This window comes from Pavona decussata, unplaced genomic scaffold, assembly GCF_977016875.1.
Source record: "Pavona decussata unplaced genomic scaffold, jaPavDecu1.1 SCAFFOLD_53, whole genome shotgun sequence".
NCBI classification, from domain to species: Eukaryota; Metazoa; Cnidaria; class Anthozoa; order Scleractinia; family Agariciidae; genus Pavona; species Pavona decussata.
This window is the reverse complement of record NW_028145475.1, coordinates 4,036,150-4,057,816: the sequence shown is the minus strand read 5'-3', so window position 1 is coordinate 4,057,816 and position 21,667 is coordinate 4,036,150. Positions and strand designations below refer to the sequence as shown.

The 21,667-nt window shown below is 37.8% G+C and overlaps 1 protein-coding gene across 2 annotated transcripts; it reads left to right on the top strand.

Annotated features, from left to right (window-relative positions):
• The first annotated feature begins 367 nt into the window (after positions 1-367).
• On the top strand, positions 368-20,382 carry LOC146480579 (epithelial splicing regulatory protein 1-like). Of its 2 annotated transcripts, none has more exons than XM_085109768.1 (12): positions 368-2,320; positions 2,492-2,614; positions 6,026-6,245; positions 8,802-8,891; positions 9,192-9,246; positions 10,310-10,414; positions 11,385-11,517; positions 12,885-12,927; positions 13,664-13,767; positions 14,178-14,633; positions 15,155-15,637; positions 16,974-20,382. In XM_085109768.1, the coding sequence occupies exons 1-12, from the start codon at positions 2,192-2,194 to the stop codon at positions 16,992-16,994; spliced, it is 1,962 nt and encodes a 653-aa protein (XP_084965894.1). In that variant the 5' UTR covers positions 368-2,191; the 3' UTR covers positions 16,995-20,382. The 2 variants fall into 2 exon arrangements, with proteins under 2 accessions (XP_084965894.1, XP_084965893.1); XM_085109767.1 differs by having other exon boundaries at positions 370-2,320; positions 9,192-9,273.
• The last annotated feature ends 1,285 nt before the right edge of the window (positions 20,383-21,667 follow it).

Here is a 21,667-nt window from a genome sequence, read left to right as displayed (position 1 = left end):
GTGTTCAGAATTTAAATGATTTCGACTGAATGATGACTTACTTGCTCTGTTTATTTAGCTTTACAGACGAATTTATTCAGCTAATAGTAACTCGAGGTAACGAAGTTGCCTGTAAAATATTCACATCAGTTATTGGTTTGTCGTTTTTCCGAAATAAATTTACGGTTTGACTTATATTACTGCGATATTTTTCAACGCCGAAGCAAAATATTGCAAAGAATCGAATTCCTACCAAAGACGCTGTTTTCAATTTAGGGAGGATTACGGTTAAACAACTGACGATTGTACGATACAAGATTATACATACCACCTCTCTACTTTCTTTCTTTCTTTCTTTTTTTTTTTTTAACACCAACGCGTTCGCTTATTTAAATTACAAAATTACAATTTCTTATACGAAAATTCTTCATTGTTATTTTATTGGTGAGTTATTTTTTGCAATCGAGGCGACGGGGTGAAAGCGGTGTCCAGTATTTTTTAAAACGAAAAACTCCTAGTTTTCAGTGATCTATTCCAGAGATAATATCACTGTACACAGTTGGTATCGGACTAGTCGCATTCGATACGCCGGTTCCCCCACAACTTAATCTTTAAAATATGGTTGTATTTTCGAAGGGCGACTTTTAAGTGTAAACACTTGAGTGTATATCACGAGAGGGAAAAATAATAGGAAACCGAGGGAATCATCGCACAAAAAGTCAACCAACAACGCCATTCCGGATTCTAGAAATTTCTATCGTTTCTCTTGCTGTGAGGAGTTCGTTTTTGAATTGATATTTAGTGGTATCTTTTGCCTCTGTATCATTCGTAATATATCGTTATAGTTTGCGTCTCCTCCAACGACATCTTTAATAATAGAGGCTTGCGTGCGTAAAATTTTATGGAAATTTCTGCTGGAAGCTAATATAGTGTACTGTGGTTTCAAACTTCGCGTGAACACGGGCCGAAATAGTCCCCTCGCTCAAAATCTTTATTAGAGAGTTTTTGTTTTAAAGGATTAACGGAAATCCTTTTGTAAACATTATCGCGCCGGATTACTACCGCAGTTTTTTTTTATAAAAACGGATTCCGTGAGCTGCCGTTTATATTTTTGTTTTGCTCTCGCCGGCCGACTGGTACTACATTCATTAATGTTGTTCAAATCGTTCAAGCATCAAATTGAAGGCACGAGCCTTGGGCCTGGTGGATGCTTCGAGATAAAAACAGTTGACTTATTTTGTGAGATGTTGCGCTCATTCCGCGAAGAGATCATTTTGGCCCGTTTTTCGTGTGCTGTGCGCGCCCGCACTTGGGTGTTTTGTTGCCAATTCCTGGTCGTTAAATAAGTGTTACTGTAGTACAAGAAATAACAGGATTCTTCTCACTCTACCGCTCTTACCTTATATTTTAACCTGCGATAACAGGTGTTGTTTAACTACTAGTGGAAAGTCACTTAACACATCTCGGGAAACTGGACAAGTAATGATACTGATTAATAAGCCTCTTACTTCGCGCGGATCGTTTCAGAACAGCAACGTGTGAACTTTAACTTTGTGTATTTTTAATGGACGAGAAAGTTTCAACAGGGTTAGGGGCTCTATTCAGTTGCAGGTTGTTGCAGAACATAACGTTAGACCGTTTGAATGAAGATCGGAAAAGAAAAGCTTGGAAGTGGGGGATTTGTGTATTAATGAAGAGCACTGTTTATATGTCTCTGTTAAGGTGGCCCTCTTGGCTTTTCTGGCAGTGGACCAGTTTAGGCCAGTTAAGGGAAGTGATGTGATACGCCGAGAGGCGAGCCTCTTGTTGTATCTGTCACTTTTTACTCACATCATCAGCGCGAGAAACAAGGCAAATTAAAATTTAAAAGCGTCCTTGGCGAGCAAAACACTGCGTTTCCCGTCATTAAGCGTCCCTTTTGTAATCGCGATAGATGTTTATTCGCAAATAGCGGAGAGGGCAAGTCCGTTGCCCGGGTTAGAGTTCGTCTCCAGCGCAGGGAAACTGTGTTGGTCAGAATTCACTCAAGCGTGGTAATTATTCTAAAGCCACGTGGCATGTGGTCCAACCCCCGAATGGCCTGTGGTCCAATCAGCGCGCAGTATTTGCCGGTATCTTTAGTGACATGTGACTAGACCCGGCTGGTTTTCTGCTCCCACTCACACTTACAAGAACAACATTTCATTGATTCGTCCCCTGTCCAAGGGAAAACATGGTCTCTCCCGAGCATTTGGTGTGCTTTCACTGCACCACTGCTAGAGTACCGGCAGACGACTCGGAGAACGAGGAAGAAACAATTACCGGGATCTCATGGATAGCTGTTGATGTTAAATCAAATCAGGTAAAAAAATACTTGCGGTGACTTGTTATGGATTGTCTAAGTTATTGCGTCGGGGTTTCCCTTGTCCGGCGCGAGAAAAAAATTCTCAAGGGCTCTGGGGGCGATTGAAGTTAGAACAATATTATGTTGAATTTTTTCCCACTAACGCTCTTCTTATTTGTGCCGAATTAGTTTGATTCCGTGCATAGATGTGTTGTGAAATCGGGCCTGTCTGGAGCGAACGAAGCGTTAAAACCCACCACGAACTCGCCTGTGACCAGTGAAGCTGAACAACTCGACGAAGCCTTGGAAGAGGTAACGTTACCACTGGTATATATTTAATCCTTCATTTCCGTTGTCCCTTTGTTCGATCAACAACAAGACACGAAAATGTCGCTTTTGAGTTAAATAACTCCGCTGTCCGTCAGTTCTTGCGCTTTCCTGTTCACGGAAGATTGCTCGCGGCCCAGGGAAAAATTTCAAGACTTGTCATGCAAAATTCATTGGCGTGTTACGCTTGTACGGTTTGCTTTCGCGTACACACATTGACAACCAGTAAGGGCCGAAGAAATTTCACCAGATATATTTTTTAAACGCTTGTCGTGTTCGGGCAGTGCATGTTTTTTGTACATTCGGCATTTGTATTGTGATCTCCCGGGTTTACCGGCAGACGGGGCCCACAATATAGAATTCGGAGAACCTCGTCTCGCGACTGATTATTCTAGACGGAGGCGCTCGACTTGAAATTCATTCCGAGAATTACGAGAGAAAAATAAAACCTCGCGGGAATGAAATATTAAAAAGGAAAAACAGTTAAAACTAACGAGGTTTATTCTTGAGGTTTTTGTACAGTAAATAATTCTCCCATCAGAGATCGTATCATAGGTTGTGGCGGTAGGGCGACCGAGACGGGAGTACGTATGGGGCCAAGTTTCTCCTTTTGAATATGACACAGTATGTATCGAATATTCACAAAAATAGTAAATAACTTTTATCTGCCCTCATCTTGAACTTTCATATTCTTGTGTGGCCCATCGTATTCCCATAGTTTTTTGAACGGCTGGGCGCCTACTATGTACAAATCTCGGTTTAACATATTACTTTTTTTCTCATTGAAAACCCCTCTGAGCAAGAAATACTATTTTCTCTATCAACCTCGTATACAATATTCATGATCCTTATCGGCCGTTTCGCGAGAAAGTGTTAATATAGCTCTCAGCTTGGCCAATGAAATATTCGCCTGTTCAAATTCGTGCTTGGGTGAATTTACTGGTTCCCCGGGAAATGGCGAAAAACTCGAGACTTGATTTGTACACCCAGAACGCGATCATAATATTTTTTTTCGAAGGCGAGAAATTGGAGATGCACTTTCGGATCGGGTCAAATATGCCCCGATCGATTGTTCGATATCATGTGTTTCTCTCGCGATCTCGCGTCTAAACGCGTCCCAAAATAAATCTCAAGTCTCGACTGATTGTTTTTCAAGTGTCACGTAAAATGCTGGTCACATTCTCATCAGAAAGAAAAATCCTTCCGCCACATGCACGCGCGAGCTATAAATAAGTGGTAATTGGCTACTTTTGCGTCAGGAATTTGATTAATTCTTCGTTTGAAAGTAGAAATGTGTAGAATTGCGCGAACGCGATTTGTGGTCGATTTCGCTCACTTCGTTGCCGCGTAAATTTGCATCGGTGTTGTGGTCGAAGCATAGTGATCTCCTTAACGAGAGTGGGCGGCGATATTGTTCGAGAACAAAAGCGAAGACACTTCTATTTTTCTTTGGTATTCTTCAGTGCACAGCAAAAATGCGCGGACTTCCAGAGTCCTGTAAATATCACTGCACTGCGTGAAAATGCTTTGTTCTCCTATTGTTTTATCGTTGCTATTGTAGCTTACAGGAAACCCCTCAAATTCTGTCAACACCTAGTGACTGACAGCTAGTATTGTCAGTACAGAGAGATTATTGGTCGGCTGCGTTGAGATGTATTTGCATTGCATTTTGAAATGTTTTCACCAAAATATCCGCTACAAAAGTGGCTGGTTGTGAAATCAAATAAGCAGTAATGAAATCTAATTTAGAACAGTGGTTATTTTCTCAGGCTTTTTAAAAAACTCATTGCCACAAGCTTCATTTATAATTAATTTTTAGGGAATTGTTTGTCTCTACAGTATTTTTTTTAAATTTTGTTGCAAGAGTCTGGCAGGTCTACAGTGTTTGCTTTCTTCTTGATGATAGGTAGCTTGTATAATGATAGAGGCACCACATGTTGAAAAGGTCACGGGTTGCATTCTCATTTGTGATGAGTTTAAATTATCCTGTTGAAAAATGTATTCATTTCAGGCCATTTTTTCTGCTATACAACTACAAAAATGTATTTTGTTTAATTCTTTTAAAAGTCACTCTCGCAATATCCTTATCATATTTCATGACCTGTTCTTGCTGTAGGCTTAACTCAACAACGTTAAAGAATTGAAAGAACTTATTTCCATAATTTGTATAGACACTTGGGCTGTTGAAATATTTTAACATGTTCTGTTGAATGAAGGGCAGTGCTTAGGTAACAAACTATCACATGCAAATGAGCATATTAATTTTCATTTCCATCAGCATCTTTTACATTAGGCAAGGTTTTGACAATGATTATAACTCCAGTACTGATTGGAGCTTCTTTGTATTAACTCATTGAAGTTTGCTTGTGCTAAAAACCTGTCTGTCAGAGAGCAGTCATGATATTCATTTTATTAGCCAAGAGCTGTCTCTTGGCAATGCCACGCTGTTGTTTAAGTCTGAAGAATTTCAGGTGTTGTATTTCAGACTTGCATCATAATTTCATCTTTCTCTCATATGTGATTAGTCATATGACAATTGTGTGGTTTGAGGGTTCTAGACACAGTCAATTAAATCTGAGCTTAACAGTGAGTAAAATAAAAGACAAGAAACTGGTGATTGTTACAGTAGTATTGTGGGGTTCCAGAAAATATTGTTAACCACCCCATTGAAGATCAATGGAAATTCCAAAGGGGATGGGGGTCTCAAATTTGTGCAGGAAAGTATGGTGTATTAACTGGGATGAGGGGTGTGGAGAGGGGGATCAAATCATTTCATGGAGGGAATATGGATATTTTCCGTACATTGCATACAACTTAAACATCTTGGGAAAATATTGATCTGTGAGGTATGCAAATTTATTGCTTTCCTTCTTTGTTATGTTTGTTTTGTTGATCACATTCAGAAGGTAAACGTTTTGCGAGTGATTTGACCTCTCTCTCCAGGAATCCACCCATGAATAATATTTACGTAATAATTATTATAACTGTATTCAAACTTTCAAGTCTTTAGTTGAAATATTCTTAGTATGTTCAAAGTTGTTGGTAGTTATTGAGGAGTATTTTCTCGTGGTGTGGGCTGTTTTCATTTTTTTTTTTTAATATAGAATTTGACTGGAAAAATCAAACTCGTCCATAATATGTTTAATTACACTGCTATGATGTACAGATGAATATTCAACTGAAGGTTTTTTTGCAGCACTTTCTGATATTAACCGCTTTATCACATCTGGAAGGGATGAAATCCTAAAGTGTTCAAATGAAGTTATTGAGCACGGCTTTCCTGTGGTGCTTTTTTGTTTTTTTAATTGAGATTTTGGTTCAAGCTACATTTTTCAGCTTGGGCACTTTAGCAGTAATAGGTCCAAGGTTAATTTGTTCTTTTATATTTTAATCTAGTTTGACAACTTTGTTGAAAAGAATCTGACGTGCACGGGGGAGAGTTGGTGCCTTGTGACAGATGGACAGTATCCTTTGAGACACTACCTTCACCTGGAAGCGTGCAGGAAGAAAGCCAAGCTGTCTGATCATTTCTACAGCTTTTACGATCTTAAGAAGGAAGTCAAGAAGGCAGTGAAACACGATTCCGACTTCAAAAATCTTGAAGATGTGGCTTGTTGTATCCTTTCATATGGCGTTGACCTCTGCAAAATGTTTAGTACATTTATCATTAGTTGATTCAACAGTTGTAGCAATTTAATTTGGTAAGGGGTGGGGGTCACCTTTTTTTCGTAATATTGATTTTTTGGGGGGTGATTGTCACTAAGCCTCATCCCCAACCCCCAGTGAGCTGTGGTCCAGTGAAAACGATGGTTACTTTGAACCCTTAGAGGCCAATTATTTGATCTGTTACTTGTTTTAGCCGAGTATTGCATGAGGCAAGCTAGCCCGGTGCTGGCCAACTATTGAAGTGTCTGGCTCCAGCAGAAACTGCCATTTGTCCATCATTTTAGCGTGTCTCCCTAGGGATTTAAGCTGGCATGTGCTCTGATGGTGCAAGCTTCAATAATGTGCGCACACAAGCTGACGCATGCGCCAGCAAAACAGCAAACGGCTCAAATTACAGCTCTGGAGTAGAAACATAACAAGCATTTCAAAGAAAATTTTCTCTGTAATGGTTTTGTAAACTGAAATATTGCTGTTTGTGTCTTCAAAGATAACCGATGTTGTAAATTTCATCCAGTTAGTTACCACAAACAAGTTCCCCGCTCCAAAGTTCACGCTAGCTTGCTCACTCTCAGGAGGGGGGGGGGGGGGGGGATGAAGGAGAGCTTGCAACAATGTCTCAGGAATTTGAATATCTGCATTGAAAAAGTCGATGTAAATGCTGATTGGTGGACATTGAATTTGGTAGTTACGTCATTACTCTTCACTTGCATCATGTTGACAATACAAAAATGGTGGAAAGCAGAAGCTTGCAAGAATTTCTCGAAATAACTTTTAATAATGGTTTTCTCTGGAATTCTAACCTGAACAACGTCAAAATGCCAATACTTTACTTCAAGGTAGCGATGTTCTTGCGGTTTTACCTACAGGATTTGGCACAAGTTTGATTTTCAACTTTTTGCTGCCACAGCAGTTGAAAGGAATCAACGTCAAACAATGTCGGTTGTTTGCCCATTGCAAAGTAGTATCGATGACCAGATCACAGAAGCAAGAAGAATGGCTATGTCTGCCGCTTAAGTTGACGATATTTCAGATGGAGAGTCAAGGTCGGCCAAATTTAACCTTTTGTTTGGCTCAGCCAACAAAAAGTAAGGACGTACATGTATTTCAGCTTACTCCACAAATTAAAGCTTTCAAAATATACTGCCTCAATTCTGAGTGCTTCGTTACGGTAGCAATGACCTACCAGTTTTTTAGGGCAACATTTTTTAGAAGCACAATCTTTTTCTTTTGATCTGGCACTCTCAGCCCTAGTTAGGGCTCAATTTTGACAAAAGTGTTTGTGCAGTGGCAAAAAGCAAAGAATCTGCCTTTGTAACCCCTGCCTATTTTGCTCTTAAAAGATTTCATGGTGAGGTTTAATCTGCTGTGAAAATTTCAGAAGATTTCACTGAAGGAAATTGAAAGCAATTAATTATAACAATAAAGCCTAATACACACCGACAAATGTTTGTTTTTGAGTAATATATATTAAATTCCAAGAAGCCCTCAAAGGCATTATTTTACCAGCAAGGGTTTGAGGACACAGATTGTTCTTGATTTTTGCATTTTGGGGGATTTCATTTAATTGGTAGAAAGAAAACAAGAGAAAACTGTTTTTTGATAGGTAACATAGCATGCGCCAGATTATAAGTGAAAACCCTATGGAGCCCTGTTAACACAATGATTTTTTTTTTATGTGATTTTTTATCCATCTACAATGTATCAGTATACATACAGAAATAGGAAAACTTTACTCTTGGGCCATATTACTTTGAAGCAGAATTTAATAATGACAAAGGATTGGATTGCTATGTCAGGCTGGACCAGTGAATGCAATAATCTGGAAAAATCTTGATCTGATTGGCCAGAATCACAGCATAATTATATAGAGATCCTAGTTATCCCAGCTGAGATTTTTGTCCGACCATATAGTTGCAAAGTTTATGTTTGGTGCGTTAAACAGAATTGTAAAGATCTCAGCAAAGCAAGCCAGCCCAGCTAACCTGATCAACCCACATAAAGTAATCGACCCCTTACTTCTACCTCAAGACAAAAGCTGTTCCTCCAGTAATGCCTTAATCTAAAATGATAATCTTTTTTAACTTGAACAGTTGTGCATTCCCCCTGACAGCTTGAGCTATTTGGCTCTTAAACTGTATAAATATGAGTTAAATTTAATACGTACCTAAAACACTAAGCCTTGCAGGAAATTATTCTTGTGTAGAATATTTTGACCATTTCTAGAAAATGTTGTGATGTTTATAAAATTATCCCACTGAGTTGTAGTTGTAGCTTTTGTTCAACCAATCAGAAAACGTTTGTCATCTTGTGATCCCAATCACATATTTCATTTCAAACCCCCAAATGGTCTTTACATCTCCCCATCACCAATGATTTACACCTGACTAGCCCACCTGTGGTACTTAAGTCCCACTGGTGGGCAGCCATTGGGGTAACAGTTACTTACAATGATGTATACACCTGTGTTGTGGAGATTGGTTCAGCTTTTCCTTAATGATATTAATAGACTGCAGAATTGATGCAAATAACAATAACCCAGCTGGTCTGGAGCATTGTAAACTCATGGCAAGTGTGGTGCAGTATCTAATTAAAGAAGGTAAGTACAAAATTATAATTCACTCAGTTGAGTATTAAAGGAAAATAAGGTGTACCGATTTCTTGTAAGAAACATGCAAAACAAAACATCAAGTCTTTTATCACGGCACCAACAAGTCTAGACATTGTTCAACATTAATCTTGTTGAACCATGTGTCACTTGCTTAGATAAATATTGTCATATAGAACTATTCCTTGGGTATCCCAAGTCACAGCTCCTGTTAGGCATCATGCAAGCCTTAAGAAACATGGCTAATTGAAGGTTATTTTGTACAAGTAACTGTCTGGCTGTTTTGTTCAGGTCACAAGTTTAAGGAAGCAGAAAAGGTCAATGTGAAGTATGAACCTGGACCATGGTATGGTGCTTCTTTACGAACAAAAAAGTTGGTACCTCAATATTAGTATCATTTTAATTTACTGTATTTCCTTGGTCAAACACCCTTTTCCTTCTAGAATATGTCCCCAGCCTGTTGCAGTCATAATAACTACACACCCTCACCAATAAAAAGGAATTAGAAATGGTGCATGATACGAGGAGGTTAACGTTCTCCAGGCTTACTGCCAAGGACAAAAAATTCTTTTCAATGAAATACTACTATAAGTTTTATTTAACCAGAAAGGAGCTATCATAATAATACTCTCATCTTGCTAATGACCCTGCAAGGAAAATTGAAAGAAAACAACTAAAACTACAAATTACATTGCCTTCTGTATGAGCCCTAAAGTCTATATAAAATGTGGCACCAATATTTAGAAATCATAGATTAGTTAAAAGATCACAGAGCTTAGACACAAGGAAATAGGAGGATATAATTCATAGTGGAAGAGAATTCCAAAGTTGTGTCACTGGATATTTAAATGATCTTCTAGTTTATAGATGTTTAAAAGGCAAGAATAGTAGACTCGTAGAAGAACAGAAAAATAATAAAGTAAAATGAAAAATGTAGCAATTTGGAGGAACACATCATTTCTTTTGGAATGAAGTTGTAAATCTCTATTTTTGCAATGCAATGTGATTGTATTTCCTTGAACGAGCGCCTATTTTGATTTTTGTGGGGGTGGTTTGTCTCATGATCTCGAGACAGTGGCGCTTGTTAGAGAAGACCTTAGTACATAGGACAAAGTAATATTAGACGCTTCAGCAACTTCATAAAAAAAAAAAAAAATAGTGCCAAAGGTAGAGACATCACAAATCTCTTCAATTCTCTGCTGGGAATGTTAATGTTTAAGACTACCACAAGAAAGTTGCTCTCATTAGCTATTATTTCAATAGTTTTACATGATAATTTTTATCCACTGGCTTCAAGTGAGAATTGTCACAAAGTTAAAGTGGTTAAAAACCCATTAAAATGAAACTTGTGACAAGTTATTAATGTTATGTAATTATTTAATAATTGAGAACACGTTTTTTCCTTGCAGCCTTGGTCATGTGCTTGATGACACGATCTTGAGAGCAAGAGGACTTCCATGGCAAGCATCAGACCAAGATGTCGCAAATTTTTTTAAGGGTCTGAACATACTGAGGTGTGTTATGACCAGCCATACCTATTGAAATTACTACTCAATACTGGCCTTTGAAACTGAATGGTTTTTATAAGCTTACGTATGCGCTTTAGGATTTCATCACACATTGGCCCTAGGTCACATTACTATGCCTTTCACGAGTCAACCCTAACCTGCAGTCACATTTTGCACAACCGAACACTAATTGCAGAACTCTCAGGAAACAAACATTAAAACAAAGGAATCAAGGTCATGTTTGCACCTCATGACTTAAATGGATTTTAGCCCACTTTGTTGGGTGTTCCTGTGCACATGACAATTTGTTACGTAACCCAGTTATGTAACAACTGATGCATCATGTCCAAACATGTTTATAGCTTGAAAAGTACTCACTATTTTGGTTTGAAACCAAACCAGACCTCTCAAGTCTCGCGATTTTGCCGTGACAGTCACGGTCTTCAGTTCAGTCTCACGGTCTCACGACAAGACGTAAACATCTCACGATATACAGAGTCACAAGCTGAAAGGATACAATTTCCTTCTATAATTTCATTTTTGGCTTGCTTAGGTGACTTTCTTGTGACTTTCGTTCCTGTGCAAATCAATCCATAGTTAGTAAACAACCCTAAGTTCATCCATCTGTTCACTGGAAACACAGTCCATAACCATATATAGAAGACATGTGCCAAATTAGGTTTTCATTACCAGTCTCTCACATTTTGGTCATGTTTTCAAAATGTGGAAAATTGCTGATGAACCTGATTAGCATCTGTGTTTACTTGGTTTTGTCTGCAGGTTGATCAACCTCCAGATTTTTTACCTCAGTCTCCAGATTTTGGGTGTTTTGAGGTTGAGAGGTCTGCCAAACCAAAATAAGCATTGTAAAATAGATTTATACATTTTTTAAAAACATCCCTGATTCTCCTTGAAGAGCTTGTTGGGATCCCAGATCAGTGTTTGATTCACTTCAATTTATATGTTTTGTTATTAGGGGAGGGATTGCATTCTGTTTGAATGCCCAAGGAAGAAGAAATGGTGAAGCATTTATTAGGTTTGAAAAGGGAGAGCACAGAGAATTTGCATTAAAAAGACACAAGCATCATCTTGGTACAAGGTATATTGAGGTAAGAATTGTTCAAGATGTTTTCTTTGATCTAATGTTGGCTGTATGACTTTTTGTTAATGGTGTGAAATAACAGTGGGTCTTCATTCATGCACAAGTACTACAGTAACCATCAGCAATGCAATGGGCTAGAAATTACAAGAGTTAATTCTTCTTGGCAGTACTTGTACATTATAGTTAACTTCTTTTCATAAGTGATGAGGGAGGGGTTGGTAGCTATGTCAGAAGGTGGGGGGAGGAGTGGTATTCAAGGAAGGATGCTTATGTTATTGCAAGTGAGTCACAAAAGTGAGTCACAGTTAATAAGAAAATGTGCAGTTCCAGAAAATATCCATACTCCCCCAACAGAAGGTTTTTTTGTTTTGCAACCCCCATCCCCCCCAGGAAATTCCAGTTTAGCTTCAAACTTCACTTTTAAAATTTTGACTTTTAAGACCCCCTCCCCCTAGGAATTTCTGATGACCTTCCCTGGGGTGGGCATGGATTTTTCTGGAACTGCACATGATTTCATAATAACTTAAGACTTTTTGCCTGAGTGCTTTTATACGTGTAGGAATTTTATTCTGGCACAACATGAAGACTATGTGCCCCATTAACATAACCTTTTTCCATCACAATTACTTCAAAAGATTGTGAAACCAGCAGTCATACCACATGAATTTCAAATGACACTGATATAAGTTTTCAAACCAGAATGAGAATCTCAACCTACAAAAGTTACTTGACATGAAAGTTATACTCTGATCTGGTATCATGCAGTTCTATTAAAATGTACTGGCAGCTAATATTGATTTGTCACATTTGCCACTTTGTCCACACTAATTTTCCCCAAGACCCCTTTAGACTTAGCTCAACATATTCTTCTCAACACTATCAAGCCATTTGAGAGGGCTGTCATGTAAATTGCACCTCCTTATTCAGTTCAGCCTTTTGTGAGGAACCACACAAACTGTTAAACCTTTGAAAGACCACACTGAAATTAAATTATTGTGCTCATTCAACAATAAATCACATAATTTTTATTAGACTTATTTTGTATTCTTTTTAGCAAATTAAGTTCGGGTTTGTTCAGTAGTCCCAGCCTTCATTATTGTCCTTTTAACCATGACATTCAGTATTCCACCTTTGTTTTATGCAGCAATTGTGGTTTCTTTTATATGTAAAACGTATTGTAAGCTTAGCCTCTGTGTACAATGCACTAAAACGATTTCAAGCATAGCTGATTATAACCTTGACCTTTGCATTATTTTTAGTAAACCCAGCTTGGGTTGGTCAGTGATGTGTGAACTCAAGTTTCTCTTTTATGCTTTTGTTTTTCTTTTTTCCTTTCCTAACCAGTGAAAAATACCATTTATATTTACAATTTAGGTTTACAGGGCTACAGCTCAAGACTTTCTAAAGATTGTGAGAGGTATGTTCTTCTTCTGAACTTTGAAAACTTGCTTAAATTACTTGTGGAAATAAGAACTTTACAGTTTACTTAATGATTTCTATTGGCAGCAGTAGCGAAAGGGATTTTAATGAGACTCTTCCCTCCTCCTGAAAAAGGCAACCCTTTATAGTAATAACATTATTGTTCTCACACACTGAATTCCATTTGTCTGCCACATCAGAAAGCAACAGCATTTATTGACAACTCTGACACAACTCCACAAAGATTACAGACTTACTGACAGACTGTCATGGGGCTGGGAGGGTGGGAAAGCTGTTGCTTCAAAAACTGAATCACATGACTGAATGTGACATCTAATATCCTGACTCGTACGCAGTCCCCCATTCAGTGTGTGAGAAGCCATATCAAACACTCAAAAGCGTGTTTCATCAGATGTCCAAACACCGAGAAGTAGGTTGAAAAAATCGAGGCGCAGCCGAGTTTTTTTAAACGACTTCGAGGTGTTTGGATATCTGATGAAACACACTTTCGAGTGTTTGATATGGCTTCTCAAATGATCAATTATTCTTGGAGAAATTCAAGGCTAAACTTGGCAAAATTTTATGGTAATTAGGATCACATATCCAAACTACAGTCACAGTGGTGATTTTCTTTGTTTTCTCTTGATGAATTATTAATGAGTTTGAGAACTTCATTTCTTGCCTCTTTCGCAAGCTCAGCCAGCAAGAAAAATATTTCCTCTCTTGCTTCCTAGGTCCAGTTGATGTCACCCAGATTGCTGCCAACTTTGTCTCAAACAAGGCTGAAGTAATCATTAGAATGAGAGGACTACCATTCCATACAAAGGAGACGGATGTTGTTAGTTCTTCACCTTACATACATGTATTTTCCATTAGTGGATTGCCATTAAGGCATGCTATACATAGATTCTTTTATGGCTTTACTCTTTTTTCCCATCGTCATCAAGCATACATGCAGCTGGTGGATGGATGCATTTCCCAGCGATATATGCTTTGTTAATATATGCCCTTCTGGTCATCATAGAATGATCCATTACCTTAAGTCTTTGGGTTCACTTTTCCTTTGCTTCTGTGTCTGATTTTTTTTTTTTTTTATCTATATTATAGAAATGTTTACCTTAATTTTTATTTCCCAGGGGGGTTCATAAATGCCTGAGCACCGGGCATATCAACTGTCAACATTGCCTGTATTAAGAGTTATACTATACTACTATGATCACATTCATTTGTTGACTTTCTCTTTTGTAGATTGAGTTTTTTGAAGATGATCCACCAGTGTTCAAAGGAGAATCTGGAGTCCTTATGGTCAGGAATGCTTTTGGAAAGGCTACAGGGGATGCATTTGTTCTTTTTGAAACAGAAGAGCATGGTTGTGAAGCATTACAAAAGCACCGGTGCACGCTGGGCTCCCGCTATGTTGAACTCTTCCGTAGTTCCCAAAGTGAGGTTCAACAAGTTCTCAACTCTTTCAGCAACTTCATGTACAACTTTCCACCCTTCATGCTGCCACCTCTTCCACAACAGCCACCCTTCCACCCTCCTTTCTTACTGCCAGGGCCGTGCATCAATGGTATGAACACCAAAGACTGTCTACGCCTACGTGGTCTGCCCTTCTCTGCAACTGTGCAAGATGTCTTGGACTTCCTCAGGGAACACGCTGCATTTGTTGTTCCTGGTGGAGTCCACATGGTTTACAACACTCAGGTGAGCCATGATTACTGTAAAAAAAAAGTGGCATGCATGGTCAAGCAGTGATGCAAAGATGAGTAGTAATTTGAGAATTTGTTTAAACCTTTCCTTGTGCAAATTCTCTATGAATCATGAAGTCATTTTAAGTTGTCTAAAGTCTCCTTGAATCCTTCTTTATAGTTCTCACTTAAGAGTCTTTCACAATGTTGACGGAGGAAATTATATGGTGTGATAATCCAGTTTAAAGCTACTGATTACTTTTAATTATCACTTTTCTTAAGTCTAAAGGTATAGTTCTTATTGTAAAAGTGAAAACTTGAGAAAATTCAATTTTGTAATTTTAAGGTTGGTATCAAAATTTAGTAATTTTTATTTGTGCAATAGAGGTGAAAACCTTAAATGTGCTTCAAGAATGTATTACCCTAGCTCAATGAAAATTATGTACAGAGAACCCAGTTCGAAGTTATGAGTTTGATTTAATTTTAAAACTAACCCAGTGATTCTGTGGTACTGAATTTGTTTTTCTTGGTTCAAAGGGCCGACCGTCTGGAGATGCCTATGTTCAGTTAATATCCCCAGAATGTGCAAAAACAGCCACCAATGACCTGCACAGACAACACATGGGGGAGAGGTACATTGAAGTATTTCCATGCTCAGGACTCGATATTGCTTCTATCATCACCAGCAGTACAATCAATCAAACCAAGGTCCCATCGTCACTTAACAACACGCATTTCAGCCACCCATGTACATACCCTGTAAATAATGGAGTGGTCAGTCCAAGTGGGACGCACATAAATGGACACACGGACAGTATAACACCACCTCCTGCTTGTCGCAGTCCGACAGGAGTGTACGTGCCGCACTCACCGACATACTACAACTGCGTGATGCCTACAAATGGCATTGGAGGAGGGAATGTGAGTTATTATCCACCAGCCAATGCAAATGTCAGGATGAGAATGCCATCGTACTTGGCACAACCTTATGAAATGATGCCATTCTTCCAAGGATACCAGGTAAGAACTCTGTGGGACCAGTGATTCATCAAGACTAATGATAGAGTAGACACCAACCAGCTAGAGCATGCTAGAAAAACAAACAACCTAGTGCATCAAACCCAGGGGCCCCACTCACATATTTTAATGATGGGGGGGGGGGAGGGGGGGTCCGACAGAAGTTCATATTTTATACCCCAAAAAATCCCAACTTCAGAATTTGTCTACCCAAAAAAATCCCTACTTTTTTTAGCAATAGCATACCCAAAAAAATCCCTCAGTGTTTTTGCATCAGCAAATTTTATTATTTATCTTCTGGAAAGCTAAAACATGCCAACTTCAACTTTGGTTTTGGTCAAAAACAAAACTACACAAAAACAAATACAAAAAGCTCGCATGACTGTTATAGTGTCTCTTCGTCCTATCTTCTGCCGGTAATTACTTTTCAAATAGATTACAATCTCAGAAATATCCCGCAATACCGCACAAGCAGTAAATTGCGCTTATGTTATTGTTGATTCGAGCTGATGAAAAATACAATACCCAAAAAATCCCTGTGTTGTTTTCACAACCCCAAAAATTCCCGGCGTCTTTCATAGACCCAAAAAAATCCTTCGGACCCCCCCCCCCCCTCCCCCCCGTCATTAAAATATGTGAGTGGGGTCCCTGAGGCAGCAAGTTTATTAAGTACTACAGAACAGAATTCAAGGCAAGCTAATTTTGGAGTGTCAGAGTTGTAGTTTGAGTCTATTCAAACTTTGACTGGAGTAAGGTTGGAGAATAGCTGAGTATAAGTGGTCATTGGGTTAAAAACCTTGAATAAAAGAAGTCCCACTGTTAGCAAAAGTATGTACCCCTCTTCATCATAGCTGCAACTTGTTCTTGAGCCTGGTGAAAGCCTGATGGATGTTAATATTGATTGATTTCACTTGAAAATGGATGACATACAAATAGTCATAGAATCATACTTTAGATTTTCATGGATTTGTGTATCAGTTATTGGTATAGTGAAAGGGATCATTTGTTATAGTGGTAGAATAATAATAATAATAATAATAATAATAATGACGATAACAATAATAATCACAATGTAACACTTGAGTTGTAGATTGCAACATTTTGTGTTGACTGGCATCTATTTCCATTGATTTAGTGATTTCATTGATTGGTCAGGCCATAGAAAAGTGCCAACCAGGTCACCTTTTCAGTGTGTTTGGTTTCAGCTGTTTTTTCTCTAAATTTCAAGCAGCATCAATATAAAACGAGGGAAGGGGGAAGTATCAGAACACCTGTTTTTGTCAAATGTTGTATCATGAGGAAAACTGAGTTTTATTAAATCAACATTTCTTCCTTTCAGATTGCTGACTATGGCAGGTAGTTGGAAAAAAGACATTCTTTTCAGATCTACTTTAGAAGATGTAGTGTTACATGGCAGACTGTTTTTAATAGAAAGAAATAGATGACCGACATACACCTAGAGTGAGTACAACCGTATCTTCCCAGCTTCTTAACAAACTACAAATCTGCCACATACCTTGAAGCTTTTCCATGCTGTTGCAGTTTAATGGAAAGTACTGGGACAGGAAAGTAAAATTAATAATTTAACAAACTAAAAACGATTGTTCAGTGTGAGTGATGTTAAAATCACCGCAGTCTCAGAAGATCCTGAAAGAAAATTAGGCTGACAATGGAAATGGTTAGAAAATTAAATTTTCTTAACAACTTGAATGAAGCATTGGCCAGAAGATGGCGAGTTCAAATTTTAGTTCAAATTTTGTGTCCATAGAAGGCCACAGAAAACATTATTGGACAAAATTGATAAGTTTTAGTAATTTTAACAAAAAGCATTTGAGAGTTTTTTTTAGTGGAGGAAAATAATGCTTAGCAGCAATTAAGCAAAAAGATGAAAAGATAATTAAAAGTGATAAAATGCCAAAAGAATAGGTTGAAATAGCAGCATAAAGATGAGTGATTGATTGTGCCTCTATGAAATTGTTCCAAAAGAAAATATTCCAGTAGCGATGAATGCCAGTGAGAAAGTAGTAAGACAGTGATGAATGATCAATTTGGCTTTCCTTCAATGGCTTCTATAACGAGGAAGGCGACTAGAACCAGTGTTTAGAAAACAGCATTAAGTGACATTTTAGATTTAAAAAAATCACAAACAAAAAAGAAAACGTGCCCTAATTGAATTATCAGAATGATATACTGTAATTTGTATAGATACAATGAATTGTAGAAAATTAATGTGTTCCAAGACAGATTATTTATTTCAAGCTGGAAATGAGGACTCCAGTTAAGCAGACCACATTTTTAGCCTCTATTTTTCACAGCCATGCACAAGAAACAAAATGGTGTGATCAAAAAGTAACTTCTCCCAATTCATTCACTGAGGGTAGAAGGGATTTGCTAGGAGAATTGAATCCTTGAGGCTGAAAATGTCCCTTTTGCTGCCAGTGAAAAGCTGTAAATTAGTGCATAATGTACATGTACAATTATGTAATTAGAATCAATTTCTGTTTGATAGTTTATTATGTCCAAAATATTTTAGTTTTAAAACATTCTAGTAGAAGTTATTGATTTAAGGTGGACTGTCACTAGGACTATGATTCTTTGAGCAGAATCACATTGCAGCATGTGTTTAGAGTTTTGCCTTTCTTTTTGTTTTGTTTTTGTTCGTTTTACTGCTTTGTGTTTACTGTGTTACTGTAACCATGTCTTTGTTGCATAGCCTTAATGGCAGTCCATCTGACTGCAAAAACAAAGCCCTTGTTGGATTCAGCATAAACTAATATAATTTGATAGTAACATTGCATAGCATTCACTTAGTTGAAATTGTTGGTAAGAATAAATTGCAAAAGCCAATTTATTAACACGCTCATTATCCTGAAGCCCTGATGTGATCGCACAAAACGGCCCTTCATTTATAATTTTATTACACTAATCAGGAAAATTTGACTTGCCTTTTTGTGCATCAATTTTATAAATACACTCAAGTAGCCTGAAGCTCCATTTTTGCCGAAGGGAAGATGTTGAAGCAAAATAATAGACAGTCATAGTCACTTCAGGGTTGAAAGGTTAAAAAGCATTTATCACATCCATATAATTCTAGGTTAGATTACTAACATCATGTATTTTTTTGACTGAAAGAAACCAGACGAGCCTGGATATCATCCCCAGACTAATGTTTAATTTTTAGCATTTATTTGTCTTTTAACGTTGCAATATTTATGGGCAAGTTTATAAACTGGCCATATTGTTTTTATTTACATACAACTATTGCATTTGACAAATAACTGTCCCTATTATCAAACAACTACAAGAGATGCCTGTTGAGCATTAACAAAATTTTTCAGTTCCGTACTTTCAAATCAAATATTTGAATGTGACCCCAGAATGTGAAAACAAAAGTTATTAATTTTTAACAGAGAGAAAGTTAATCATGACTACATGCAAGCCAGAAAATATCAAATTTACCATGGTTTACACAACCAGCAAAGCCACTGAGACAAGTGTGATTAATTTTACACTTAATAATATTTTGAAAGTGTCTTGGTGGTTAAGAGAAATTCACAATTAATTACCACCACCTAGGTTACAGACTAAAGTGCAAAAGAGTGGTACCACTGTTAAGTTATTTGGAGATTGACTATGGTTTCCTGAAAGCGAATATATTTGAATGCTGCTTAGACTGAAAACCAATCTCCACAGATGCATACAAACGTAAAGTGGTCTCCCATTGGCACTTTGTGCTGTAGTAGTATTCATGAATGAAATTGTAACAAGAATGTCCCTGTCAGCCAACTCAATCCATTCTTGTTGCCACAAATCTTATTAATATTAATATACAAAATGGAGTTGATTTGTTGGCTGGCCCAAAACTAACCCTTCTTCTCCTAAGCCGTGAGTCATGGACATGTATTATGATTTTAACCTTTGAATTCGGTGTGACAACATCAAGCTGCAGAGCAGTGCTTTCCAGTAGTGTTGTTTATTTTTCAATGCCGGCAACTCCTCTGTGGAAATTTTAGAATGGCACTCTAGTGTGATTAGGAGTCGAAGGGTTAGTCAAATGTTTCTATAGAGCGGTCTTCAATTCAGTATCGTATAACCAAGACCAAAGTAATTTCTTCGACCAATCACAACAGACCTAAACAGCACAAAGGACCAATCAGAACTCGAAACAAATACATGTAACCGGTCCCAAGCGCGGGAAAGCGCGTGCCAGCGAGTCACGGTTGGTTTTAGTTTTGCTTCTCATTGGTTGAGAAAATGGCGCGAGTTTTTCTAACCAATCACGTAGCGAAGTAAAGCTAAACCAAAACAAACGCGAAATTACTTCTGATACTCAATTGAAAACCACTCTATGTCCAATAAAGCATACTGGTTTCTTTGAGATTAAATAGCACGTTATTTATGGCAGTGCCATCAATGAGTGCTGGACTCGCCTATGAAGTAACTGTATGCAGAAACAAATAATAATTATTACTGTAACTCGTCATTGCAGTATTGAAATTTTAGATTGAGGTATTCAAGGCAACAAGAATACTTAAATACAGATATAATTATTTTAGCTATATTTTTTAAACAGACTATAATGAGCACTAATTTCTTGTAATATAGAACCAAACTTGTGACATTTTTCTTACAAACATACCTAACCACATCTTTCCCATTTCTTTGGTGAAAATCTAGCTCTGTACGTAACATTGTACCTACCTGGAGACGACTGAACTTTCTCAGAAATAAAAAATGAAAATTCTTAAGCAATTGTCTTGTACTGTGTTTTATTTTTAATACGACCCCTTAAAATGTTACCCGTAGAACTCCCTGAGGTAGGGGAGGGGAAGGACGAGGCAATTTTTTTGGACGGGGTCTGCTGTCTGATTCTGCATATCCTGACCCTATTTTAGAACAAAACGTTTCCTACTCATTTTCAATATCTTGCACTTTCAAAAAAAAACCATGCCCATTTTCAGACCTGCAGGTGTTTGCATATATGGAGTACATGGTATATCACACATACAGTGTCTCACAACACTTCAATGTTCATAACCCTGTTGGACGTCAAAGAACCCAAACACTAATCGCAAAGAGTAGGGCATGGAGTTCCCGGTGTGCTGGGGTGCTTACCATTTACATGGAAAAGCCGGAAATTCCAGTTGGAAAATCAAATGGTACGCATCATTCCATTTGCAGTACTTCTGAAATTATGTGCTTCTGAGCAAAATGTGCATTTTTATTACTCCTTTTGGGATTTACACCTAATGTTCATACATTTTGCATGTTATCCATCTTCTGTTAAGACAAGCTAAATTGTTTCGTGTTTATGTCGAAAATTTCCTTCCGGGTGGTTTGCGTAAATGGTAAGCACCCCTGGTCTCTGGTCTTTGCGCAATTTCATGATTTCATGGGTTGGGTGGGTTGAATAAGGTCGCTAATGGACTGATAGCGGCTGCCAGCGGCGCCTATATATGCTGATGTCCGATCTCACCCTTGCGCTGAAGAAGTAATGTAAACCGCATTTGAACATGTACATAGAAAATGCGGTATATAAATACCATTACCATATAAGTGTAGTCATATCTAGTGAAATTTTTTGTGGTTAATCCTTTGTCTTTCTTATAGATTTACAATTAACATTGGGTAAATACACACATAGAGGCGATTGTGAAAATGTTTAAGTCAAGAATGGATAAAATCAGCTCTTGGGCCGCGATTAAAAGTTAACCGAGGTTTTCATCTCGCTCATTAAAAATGATTTTAAAGGCTCATTTTTAGCTAATGGTAAAGAAAGGTCTAAGGCAAAACTGAGGAACAAAAATCTTTTGGACGAATCCTTACGGATTAGTACAAGTATACTCGAATCGAAGTTCACGTTAACCCAGGCTTAACTTAATCGGGCTTTGAACAACTGGGCCCAGGGCTTTAGGTTAGACTTTGAAGAGGGAAAGTGCACTGAGTCTCCAAATGCACGTTGTGTTTTGTTGTTTTAGGAAAATAACTGAAATATTATTTAATACCCTCAAAAGTCTACTACATATATGCTAT

Excerpts from the sequence above, each read along its gene's own strand:
- LOC146480579 (XM_085109767.1), top strand. The coding sequence starts at position 2,192 with ATGGTCTCTCCCGAGCATTTGGTGTGCTTTCACTGCACCACTGCTAGA. Across the intron at positions 6,246-8,801 it reads TCTTGAAGATGTGGCTTGTT|ACTGCAGAATTGATGCAAAT; the intron begins GTATCCTTTCAT and ends TGATATTAATAG. Across the intron at positions 12,928-13,663 it reads CTTTCTAAAGATTGTGAGAG|GTCCAGTTGATGTCACCCAG; the intron begins GTATGTTCTTCT and ends CTTGCTTCCTAG.